Source organism: Moschus berezovskii, chromosome 18 (assembly GCF_049115385.1).
Source record: "Moschus berezovskii isolate FMDL1 chromosome 18, NW_MosBer_1.0, whole genome shotgun sequence".
NCBI classification, from domain to species: Eukaryota; Metazoa; Chordata; class Mammalia; order Artiodactyla; family Moschidae; genus Moschus; species Moschus berezovskii.
Genome location: NC_142477.1, coordinates 57,066,106 through 57,078,536, shown reverse-complemented (window position 1 = coordinate 57,078,536; position 12,431 = coordinate 57,066,106). Strand labels below are relative to the sequence as shown.

Genomic DNA, 12,431 nt, shown 5'->3' with positions numbered 1-12,431 from the left:
TATGGACACGGGCTTCCCTGATAGCTCAGTTGGTAAAGAATCCACCTGCAATGCAGGAGACCCTGGCTTGATTCCTGGGTCAGGAAGATCCCCTGGAGAAGGGAATGGCTACCTACTCCAGTATTCTGGCCTGGAGAATTCCATGGACTGACTGTATAGTCCATGAGGTCTCAAAGAGTTGGACATGACTGAGCAACTTTCACTTTCACTTTAGGGCTTCCCAGGTGGCGCTAGTGGTAAAGAACCTGCCTGCCAATGCTTGAGACCTAAGAGACACTGGTTCAACCTCTAGGTTGGGAAGATCCCCTGGAGGAGGGCATGGCAACCTATTCCAGTATTCTTGCCTGGAGAATCCCCATAGACAGAGGAGCCTGGCAGGGTTGCAAAGAGTCAGACATGACTGAGCGACTAAGCATAGCACAGCAAGTTTTTAACAACTTAAGTTCAAATGCATCTAAAGCTCTACATTTTAATCTATCCCATTTCATGTTCTTGATGTCATATTTTACATTTTATTTTGTATTCCTGTTGTTGTTCACTTGCTAATTAGTGTCTGACTCTTTGAGACCCTATGAACTGCAGCATGCCAGGTTTCCCTGTCCTTCACTGTCTCCTGGAATTTGCTCAAACTCATGTCCATTGAGCCAGTGATGCCGTCCAACCTCAGTTGCCCTCTTCTCCTACTGCCCAATCTTTCCCAGCATCAGGGTCTTTTTTCCAGTGAATTGGCTCTTTGCATCAGGTGGCCAAGGTATTGGAGCTCCAGCATCAGTCCTTCTAATGAATATTCAGGGTTGATCTCCTTTAGGATTGACTGGTTTGATTTCCTTGCAGTCCAAGGGACTCTCAAGAGTCTTCTCCAGCACCACATTTCAAAAGCATCAGTTCTATGGCACTCAGCCTTCTTCATGGTCCAAATCTCACATCCATACATGACTACTGGAAAAACCAGGCTTTGACTGTACAGAAGTATATTAGAAGTCAGACACTTAGGCAGCAACTTTAAAAATACACAAATATATAGTCTCATGTGACTGTACACATAACTTTCACTGGCCACAGAGCCATGCAATAAAGGCATCTTGTGGGTGGCAGTTGCAGAAATTAGGGTGCTAGTTGAGTCCTTTAGAAAAGATATCAGTGGCTTAGAGCAAGGCAAAGGGAGAGCTGGACTCGAGGGATGGAGTCCAGTGGCTTCTGTCCATGGAAAGCTCCTCTGTTAGGCCCTAGCCATGCAACGAACTAGAAGCCTGTTCCCCAGGCTGAAGCTCCAGAAGAAGCAAAAAGATCTCTGTTCCATAAAGACAGGAGGGGTGTTTCAGTCTGCTGTCTGCACGGTGCCTCGGGGAGTGGAAGCTTGCCAAGAGCCATTGCTCTGTTTATCACCAGCCCAGGGAACTCAGGGAAGCAAGCCCTGCTGGTTTGATTGCTAGGCAATCAAGGGGTTTTCCCTGATGGCAACCACAAAAACCAAGGCCTTAGGCATAAAACCTGGACCTCAGATACGTGAAAGAGCCCTCCTCTTGGGGTGTGGAAGAGGGAGAGCACAAAGATGGTGCCTGTCTTCTGAGGTTCCTGGAGATTTCATGGAGCTCTTAGCTGTTTCTTTAGTTAGAAACCTGCCCCGCAGGCTGCAGCCCTGAAGATAAGCTAGTTGACTGCTTTCACAGAAATGCTGGGTTCCTCAGTCTGTTGCCTCTTGCTGTGCTCTGGGAGTGGCAGCCATGTAAGAACTCTTTCTCCATTATATTTTAGGACCTCAAACTTGAGCTCCAGTGGCCACCAGAGCCAGGTGCTTTGGTCCTGAGCAGCAGTGGTCAAAGCAGGGTGCCAGAGAAGGGTAAAGGCTCCTTTCTAAGAGATAAAGGTGAGCTGGAGAATGGGAGCGAGCCAGCACAGAGATGGTGCCCGCCAGCCTGTCCCCAGGGAGTACCTTGTCAGGCCTCCTGATGTGTGTTAAACTAGATGCCTGACCCTCAGGCTAACACTTTATGTGAAGAGGCTTATCTGCTTCTCAGCAGATAAGAGCCTGGGTTCCTCTCAGTTGATTGCCTTCCATGCTGGTCTCTGAGGCAAGTGAGTCAGAGCCCAGAAACTCTTTATGGGTTGTTTCTCGTTTGCTATGCACTTTGGGTCTTATGGATGTGATCCCCATTGACTTTAAAGGCCTTCCCTGGTGGTTCAGACAGTAAAGTGTCTGCCTACAATGCGGGAGACCCGGGTTTGATCCCTGGGTTGGGAAGATCCCCTGGAGAAGGAAATGGCAACCCACTCCAGTATTCTTGCCTGGAAAGACAAAAGCCTGGTAATTTACAGTCCATGGGGTCACAAAGAGTTGGACATGACTGAGGGACTTCACTTTCTTTCTTGTTTGCTATGCACTTTGGGTCTTATGGATGTGATCCCCGTTGACTTTAAAAGGTAGGTGTTTGGGGGTTTATCTCAGATGCATATTTCATGAGTTGGGGTACCTGATGTGGGGCTCAAACCCTGTGCTCCACAGGGAGAAGCCCTGGGTTTTGAGTTCCGTCCTGATTGTGGACATCACATCCAGGATGGAGTTTATGGTGAGACGGTGTCTCAGCTTCTCTTACCTGCTTTGCTTTTTTGTCTTTTAATTTGCTCAATGTGTAAGGGTTGCTCAGGTAATTTTTATGTTTTTTCCAGAGGAAGTTTTTCGATATGTAGCTGCAGACTCAGTATGTTCACGGGATGAAGTGAGTTCAGGATCTTCTGTGCCACCATCTTGAACCAGAACCTATACTTTGTCTTTTAGTTAATGGAACTAATATGTACTTAATTAGCTGCACCAGGAATGTCAGTGTCAGTCAGTTTCTAGTTCTCACTCTTCAAATCTTATTGGTCACCATTACCTACCTTCTAAATTGTGTATCCTGTACTCGCTACCACTACTGAGCCACTTTTATGTAAACTGTGCTGGGTCTTCGTTGGGCTCCACATTGTGGTGCATGGGCTTCTCTAGTTGCAGAGTGTGGGCTCCAGAGCCTGTGGGCTTAACTGTCTCTCAGCAAGTGGGATCTTAGTTTCCCGACCAGGGATCGAACTCACGTCCTGATAAAAAGGCATTCACTCTTGTCTCTAGTTGTAGAAGAGAAGGGGCCCAAACTGGAAATAGGCATCCTAGGATCAAAAATAATACAAACTGAAGGGAGATGAAAAAAGTTCTCAGACCAAGACTGAGAAATTCAGGAATATAGTCTCTTAGATATTTATTGTAATCTCCAAAAAATAAAACAAAATTAACCCAAAGAACAAAAATCACTTTCTATACAGATTTCACATACAAACTTAATACCTAATAGAGCACATACGTTTCTTACACAATTAATTTCAATAAAGAGAATTAAAACTTCACAATGTGAATACACTTTATAGCTTTAAACCCAGACAAAAGCTCCTGTGGACACATGAAGAGTCACAATAACTGCTGTGCGGCAGTAGTTTTCAGATAAAATCACAATCACTATATGAAAGCATTAAGCGGTTACTCAATTATTTCTCAGGAAGAGCTCCACAGTGCAGTCACTGGGGAGGAGCCAGTAGTGCCCGGTTTCAAAGAAAGGCCTTCATCTATGCACTTCCCCAACACTCTTTACGGGAAACACGGAGCCACAGAAAAACCTCTGGGCACACATCTGCCTGGTTGACGTTGGCCTTGACAGTGTCTTGTGGTTTGGTGCATGGGCAAAACATCTAAATCAGGGGTTCTAATGAGCTTCAAATCAGCCTGTTTTGGAACGAGTCTAGGGCTGCTCAGCAGCACCAAGGAATATGATGATGCTACAGCTCATCTTCCTCATGGGGACAAAAACAGAGCCAAACTGGGGCAAGCTGTGGGGTTTCTGAAGGCCAGGCTGGTTCTCCGGAGAAAAACAATGATCTCTAGCTGCTAGCCCTGTCGCCCTTCCATTCAAGGGAGCAGGCTGTGAGCTTTCCCGTTCATTTGCCTGGCACGGTCTCCTCTAATTCTCTTGTCACGTCTCACCTCTTCAGTGGAGCCATTCCTGACTGCTCCTGTCTTCATAAGTCTCCCATTCTCTGCGTTCCTATATCCTGACATAATGTAGCATTTAGATTATGTCCTGGCCTTCAGTCAGTAAGCTCATTAGGGGCCAGCGCCATACCTCTTCCATGATTGATTCCCCCAGCACTGAGCTAGTGCTGTTTGGTAACTACTGATCAGTAAACATTTCAACACACCCTTAAATTATCATTCTCATGTTGGCTACCTGCTTATATTTTCTTTTTTTAATTTGGCACAAAGTCATCTCTAATCTCCCTGTTCCACCCACCTCTATTTCGTCAGTGGGTGTGAACAAAATTTTATCTAGCACATGTAAAATAGGGCCACATATCACTGGTGGTGACCCAAAGCCATTTTATGTGATTGGCACATCTTCACATGTCAGTTTCAGGCAACTGCCATAGAGAGAACTGAAGGCTTTCTATGATGTACCAAGGGTCATGGTCATCTAAAACCAACTGCCCTTCATCATTTTTAGTGAAAAATGTAACTTTTCATCCCAAGGGTATTATGGTTTACTCTAACTAAATGAAAAAGCAAACCACAATATTAAAATGAGTGCTTTGCCTTAAGAATCGAAATGGCAAATAGGAGTTTAAGAGAGTTGTCCTACTTGAAACTTCATATTTATAAACACAATTTTTGGTGATCCTGCAATCTGGCCTAACTTCTTGATTTTCTATCTCAGTGAAGTTGTAGACCAAAACTGTGAGGCTAATCAAGGGGGTTTGAGGATGAATATATGAGTTTATGAAGATATACCAAAATGATTTAAGGGTTTTGACTTGTTTCTCTTATATTATCAGTGTGGACAATTGAGAATTGAAAGTGAATATAACAATAACATAAAAAGAAATCAATATCTTAGAGTTCCCAGGACTGACAGTGTGAAATTTGCAAACAAAATACTGGGTTAACAATAAAATATACACACAAATATGAGTGAAAATTCTTAGTAGACAGACATGGGATCAACATTTCAGAGAAAAATAAAAATGACTTATGTGCATATTTTTTCTTAGGTTTCTAAATTAACCTCTTATAAAAGGCTTCAGGAGAATTTGTAACTAAAGAAGGGAACACCTATTTAAAATAAACTAACAGCCATTCTGTCTTGAAAATAAAACCCACAATTCTAAAAGGCAAACTTGACATATATTCGCAGATACTAAATGTTTGGTCTTAATTAGGAATAAAACATACTCTGAAGTAGGCACAGAAGAGTTTCACATGACACCAATAAGGTATTTACTGTATAAATTGCACCACTAGACAAATACAGCTACAAGAAATAATTTGAGCAAGTCAAACAGTCATCAAAGCATCTCACACATTCATTATAATTCACTCTTTCATACTAGTTTATATACACTGAGTAAGTCATTAAATATTGCACTTATTGGCCCATGAACCCTCAATTCTGAGGTGTTGAAAAATAGAAAACAAATCTATTTTTTACAACATATTTCATGCAACATTTAAGACATTTCAGTTCCACAAACACCATTAAATAGTTGTACATTTGGACAGGTCAACGGTATCACATCACGTCTGACATTAACAATATATTAACAGGAATTAACAGGAAGTTTTCATTCAGCACATATCCTAGGGATGATGAGAAAATGTATGGAAAACCATCATACCAAGACAGCAAACAACCCCCAGACTTCACTTTTATGAGGAGTATGGAACCACTAGGCAGATGTAAGCTCGCTCACGTCCCTGAAAGGCCAGGTGTCTCTGGCTCACGTACCATCTGCATCTTTAGGAACAGCGTTCATGAACCTAAGCAACCTTTAGTGCCAAACAACATAAACATGGAAATATTTCTATTAAGAAATAAAGCCACAGCCAACTCTCAGTTGTCCACAATGAAGGAAAGTATGAACACAGGTGAACAAAATACACAGGTAACCCCCTGCCATGCCCCAGCCTCATTTCAGCAAGTGACGACTGGTTACAGTTACAGTACAGTAAACGTATCAGTGGGAGGTAAGTGGTGAAACTTAAGTCTCATTTCCCGTTCTTGGTCCTGTCATTCTGTGGGGGTAGTGCTTGAAAAAATTAAAACGATAAAAAATCAGGAACTAGAAAAGAGAACTCTAAGTGAAAAGCTCCGTTTGTCCACTGTCTCAATGGTCTGATTTTAATACTCAAACTTGGACAAAGACTTTGCAGTAATTTCTTTTCCCTAGAACATTTGCAAACTATATCCTCTCTATCCTCTCCTTTTAATGGAAATTAGTTCTATGCACAGACATACAAATCTAGTCAGTGTGAAGAATCTATTTTGTAGAACTTTTTAAAGAAAATGCCAGTTCCAGCTGGAGCATAGTAAAGCTTCCTTTTCCCTGGCACTGAGAAAGCACCATAGATGGAACTTCTTCATAGAAAAGTGTGTTTGAGTGTGTATGTTCTGGGAGGCGCAACACTCTTGTGGCCCAAATGTAAATAGCTTAATCCATTTAAGGGAAATATTTGATTAGCGTGTCAAGCATTCCTGTAAAGATTTTTAAGAAACCAAAAATATTTATTTATGAAGTAACAATAGGTGGATATGTTTTAAATAAATTCTCCAGGCGTGTTTTTGCACGCCCCCCCACCCCCCCCCGCCCCGGGACACTGTGTTTTTGGAATCTGGAACCCCATAGGTGCAATGTAGAGATAATCAAGACTTTTTTTCCCCCTGGTTATAAGCTTCATCTTTTATCTACGTTTTCCCAGTTTGTTTCAAAATATAAAACAGGTTTACATCTTTGATTGGCTTTGATCAAAAGCTACCTAAAATATAAAGGACTCTAAAAAGCTGACCCTATTGGTTCAGCTCATCAGAAAGACTTCACCACTTTACTGGCAGACCCCTAAAGCACAAGTAGTTTACTCAAATGGACAAAGCCAAGCAGAGTTGGAGAGGCTGCACTTCCAGGGGGTGATTAGAAAGGCCACATGGGCCTGGTTGCTCACACGGCACTCCGACACGACACACCAAGTACCCACATAAAGGATCAAAGAGTTCTAGCTGCTAGTCATGCACACTGTCATTTAGAAAGACAGGCTTCTTCAGACAGACAGACCACCTCCCAAGTATACCCCACCAAAACTTCCTGATGGAGCATTCCAATAGCATATGAAAATGGTTAAACACTTTTTGGTTGGAAGGGTTTTAGTCATGACTTTAAGACTTAGATTAGTTTTTCATATGCAGCTGCTGCCTCTGCCTTGGTACAGCTTGGGAGAGTCTGGATACATTTTCAATATAGTCCCACACATTCCACGTGGTTGACTGAAAAATGGCACAGCGCATCCTCACCAAGCAAGAAGATTCACATCAGATAAAACACATCACGATGAGCCCCGATTACCAGCTACCATGCTCTGAAATGAATGTTGTTTCATGGAAGTTAACAGTAGATGCGTGTTTTTCTTAAACAGAAGCATCCCTGAAAGTATTGTCAGCATAGACATAGTTAAAATTGGAAGTTTAAGTTGGTTCCTGAAAGATAACCACTGTGCTGAGCCAAAGAACTATAATTAATCTGGATAAGAGTTAAGTAGCTGAAATAGATATTTGTTTGTGGCTAATATAGATATTTTATATAATTGGGGTTGTACTTTAATAGAATTTATAGTTCGCATTTAATGTAACACTGCTGCAGCTTTCTCTGTAGCCAAAGGCATCATCATAGTTCCCTTTCCAAATAAAAATCTTGGCACTTATTTATTAGGCAACGGGGGGTAATGATTTTAAGGGAACCTAAGGAGGAGGTTAGAAGTTCAAGGCAGTGGAAGCTGTTCAGGGAGGGCAGTGACAATGAATTAATTCACTGACTTAAAGCAGTTCTTCTTAGGAGCTCGGACATACAATGCTGACTTGTAAACTGCCATCTTAGGACTCAAGTTCCATGTACCTTCTATATTTACTCACATCCCCAGAAGCTAAAATGCAGATCCACTCCATAAATGACTATAAATAATTTCCAGTCTGATTTTTCATTTACATTTAGAACAGAAAGGAAGTCCCCAAACCAAAGCTCTTGGAAATATCTGCTCAAAACAATCAAGATTTGATTATAAAAGTAATCAAAGAGATGGGGTGATGAGATGAGTGGCAGTGGAAGACAAATTCGTACTTGAAACACTAATTGAACTGCATCGAGGCTAAAAGATGGTTGTCTACACTCTAACACTTTGTAAGATGTCTTTGTGCTTTTGAATACAGATTTAGTTAGGCAATTAGTAAAAAATGATCTCTGGTTATTCAGGCTGTTGGCAGATGGAGAGAATATGGGAGGTATTGTATGCATGTGTGTTTATATACATTCATGTGCGTGATGGCCAGAAGGCTGAAAAACCTTGGAACTAGTGTTATAACTTATATGTAATACAGCTTGATGCCAATAGAAGTTTACTCAGTTAATCCTGGACTGGTTCTTTTTCTGCCAAATTTGATTTTACAGCCAAGATCTCTTGATGAGATTAGGAACAGAGGATTTTTCTCTTTCCATGTGCTTTATATAGCAGGAGCATTGGTGCTCAATCCTTTCTGGAAGCTTCTACTTGGTGAAATTCATACCAGGGTGAGAGCTTCAGACTGACCCTCAAATCAATTAGGAAGGCTCTGTTTCCACTAAGGTCTGGGAAGCAGAAATTATTGAGTGTTCCTCGCACTGACACCTGGACTATTTGTTGTGTGAAGCTCCCCTGACTGTCATAAAGCAGCACAACTTTGGTATGTTTGATACTGTGTACGTGGGTACTTGGGTTAGGTCTTCTGGTTCGGGGGCCAATTAATTCCAACAGAAATTAGCTCTTTGGGAAAAGTGTGTACAGGAGGGTAAAACTCAACTTCCTTTCCAATTTTCTACCCTCTGATTTTGCTTTCGATTTTACAATATTACACATATCAAGGGCCTTCTGAAAAGGCCATCTGAGACATCCTATTTAGTATATTGAGGTCCTTGACATCTGTATGAATGTATGTGAGATCAGGGCTAAGAGTGGATGGGAAGGTGTTCCTGGTTCTGTTGCTTCACGTTAAACTGGAAAAGTCAGCTTAACAGCTGTATTGTTTAACATGGCCGTGTTAGTCTAGGTTATAGAAATATTACAATATCATGCAAACAGGCTTCTGTTGCAAACAAATTCGCCTTGATGGCTCCCACCTTCCCTCGCTTCCCTTCAGTTTAATTTCTGTGATTTTTGAAGCTGGTTTGCCCTGTTAAAATCTAATAAAGCATTAATGTCGTGTCTTCACTAAAGCCTACCCTGCAGAGTGCCAAAGTGAAAACTTACTGCCAATTAGTAGATTTTAAGCTAAGAAGATGAGACATAATAAAAATGTGGACATGCTTAAGAGATCCCAAATGCTTTCTCCTGTAATTATCATCTTCTAACTTACTAGTAATATTTGTGATCTACTTCCCTGACTTGCAGGCATTTTATTCTCCAGAGACCTCTTTAGATATATGCATCTTTCCCTATAAATATCTTGGCTTAAAAATCTTGCACTCAACATTTTTGGGAAGTTTCTCTATTTTTTCAAAGAGAAAACAATGTTTAACATGATCACCAAAAGAGGAGGAACGTTCCCCTAACAGAACTGTCCTTACAAATATGCCATTGTGTGCCTTCTTAGCTGTGAACAATGCTGGGTAGTGATACAGATACTATATCTCTTTTTGTGCTCATTTAGACTCGCCGGTGGGATTGGTTTGCTTGTTCACTGTATAAGGTCCTCGAGAAATTTAGGAAAATGATTTCCTTTCTCTTCTCAATTTGCTTATGGCATCCTAAGATATTTCTGTAATCCTCAGCTCCAAAGAGTGGCCTCTGAGTCCCTTAAGCATGGATAAAGGCTTACATATTGGGATATACCTTAAAAGTGTAAATACTTGGAGTTAAAAAGATTAGAGATGATGGTTGCTTTTCTTCAACCTGAGAACCGTGGAGATACTGCTTAAATGACTTCTAACCAGGAAAAAAAAAACCTGGGTAGGTGTGAGCAGAAGGCAGTGGTTTGGGAAGCAAGTCTACATCCTATGGGAAGAGAGACTCTAACAAGCTTCAACTTAACCTCTGTTCCAAGGATAGATGATGGTTCCAGAAAGTTGTGGTGGTATATGCCATGGGGGAAACTCAGGCCTTGGAATCCTACACTTATCATTCTGGATTAAGATGCTTGATATAACACATTCAACAGATACTTCAGTCTGTCAGTGCCCTCAAATATTTAGAATGTTGGGTGGAGCAGTCCTGGGCTAGGAATTCCTTTTTTAAACATCCCAACTAAAACTACTGTTGAAGTCTAGTTCCAGTCAGGTCAATATTCATCTCTTAGGAAATTTGCAAGGGCCTTAAAGAATAGTTTCTTTATAGTCAGTGATCTTCTCAGTTATTAATAACATTGAAAGATAGAAACCTGAACCATAAACCAACCAGGCTCACAACAGTCTCCCTAATCATGAGTAATATTTCCACTTGATATTTCAATTGAGAGTAAAGCAAATAAGGTCTCCTAAGATCATCCCCTGCCCATACCACACACACAACCAAATTCTTGGTTATCATTCCTACAAGTGAATCGCATAATTTGAACCCATGGCACAAGTCAGTTGTATGAAATTATAATCAGAAGTCCCAGCAGTAGCTTAATCTAAGAAATCTGAAACAAAAAAGAGCCTAAAAGACAATAACAAATCACATGCAAATACCAGATGTTTATAGATGGATAGTCCTTACAAAGTTAAGATCACATATTTGCCACATATTAACACAGGGAATCTCCCCAGAATTGAATGCATGTTCGAGCCACTGACATCAAAGATTTCCCTCAAATAGTTATTAGGCAGTATAAATGAAGGCTAATCAATCATTTATAAATGCTGTTTTTAGCAACCAACCCCTCTGGAGCTGCCTGTACGGGGGACACTAACAGCCACAGTTGGGCTGCGGTGGAGGAGGGGTTTCCTTGAGTCTTGTGTTCTGCTTTGCGGCAGTGATGGCTGGATCCGTCTCCAGGCTCTCGGACATCTTGTCACAGATGATATCCACGAGACGCTCAAATGTCTGCTTGACATTAATGTTATCCTTGGCACTTGTTTCAAAAAATTCAAATCCTGGAAGAGAGACACAAACACAGCTTGATCATTTCCTATGTGTGCTGAAATTAAATGGGACGTGGTCATGGGAGGCTGGCAGTGACTGGTGGATGTGGTTTAGGTGAGAGATAGGTGTGAGGTGTCATGTGAACATATTGCTATCCATGAACCAGGAACAACAGTACAAAGTGGAATTAGTGATAGTTGCATCTTATTCTTCTCTCAACAAAAAAAAATACCTTGGCAAGAGTTGGTAATAGTAACATGAAGACTCCTCAGCATTGAGTCCATGCCATCCTTCCCCCAACCCCCAGATCACCATGTAGCTTCTTCTAATCTTTTCTAAGACGGGGGGTTATTTGGCTTTTTTTTTCTTTCCTCATTTCGGATTCTACCAAAGTTATTTTTATTTTTTCATTAATTTGAGGCTTAGAAGACTTCATGTTCATATTCTGCTGTGAAAGGGACTCCCAAACACCAACACAGTGTGGCCCTTTTTCCATGTCTGTCCTAGTGAAGCATTTGAGGGTAGGCCTTTGGTAGATTCCCAGTATTTCACTGGACACATGGTGGCACTAAAGAATCACTGGATTTACCTTAAGTGTGCTTCAGCCTCCTTTAGGAAATTTAAGTGGTGTTAGCCTAACAGCGCTCCAGGGCTTTGTATGCTACTGCATCTAGCTACTGATGCTGATTTTCCAGAGCTTCTGTTATCTGTCAGCAGTGTTTTTACCAATATCTGGGAACGGATACGATGAATTCAAATGAGCTGCCAGAAGTGCGAGATGGTACAAAAATGCCGTGAGAGGTTCACGCTTCTGCTGATGCATCACTACCTGGGCAGAAGCAGCCTCAGTACTCTGCTCTGTGCGCAATCGTATCACCCCATTGTTTGCAGTCACATTCCACTGGCTGAGCGTGCCAGTCAGTTGCCATGACAACCGCCCCACTAGGTCAGCCAGAGATTGCTCTGGTCCATTCAGGGGATGTTGATTTAGGATGTATTGGGCTGAACACAGAAATGCTTTCCTAATCCATTCTGAATTTTACACCCTATAAATCCTTCTGGTTACATCTGGCCCTATCTCCGAGGAACCACATGGATTCAGAGTGATTAAATCATGTGATTTCATCCCAGCTCCTGAGGCCAAATGAGAAAAAACAGATTAATATTTTGCATCTGTGTCAAAACTGCTCTTACAACCTAGAAATACTTATTTTCTTAAGCACTATTGAAGATACACAACAACAAGCAATTTTTATGAAAATTTTTGATTTGGTTAAGA

At 41.5% G+C, this 12,431-nt stretch overlaps 1 protein-coding gene across 2 annotated transcripts in view; it reads right to left on the bottom strand.

The window, feature by feature from the left end:
* Window positions 1-4,114: 4,114 nt before the first annotated feature.
* RAB3C (RAB3C, member RAS oncogene family) overlaps window positions 4,115-12,431 on the bottom strand; it is a 323,991-nt gene continuing 315,674 nt past the window's right edge. For both annotated transcript variants that reach the window (XM_055422022.2, XM_055422021.2), the window contains exon 5: window positions 4,115-11,163. In XM_055422022.2, the coding sequence (XP_055277997.1) occupies window positions 10,976-11,163 (188 nt within the window). In that variant the 3' untranslated portion in view covers window positions 4,115-10,975. The remainder of the gene's footprint in view (window positions 11,164-12,431) is intronic.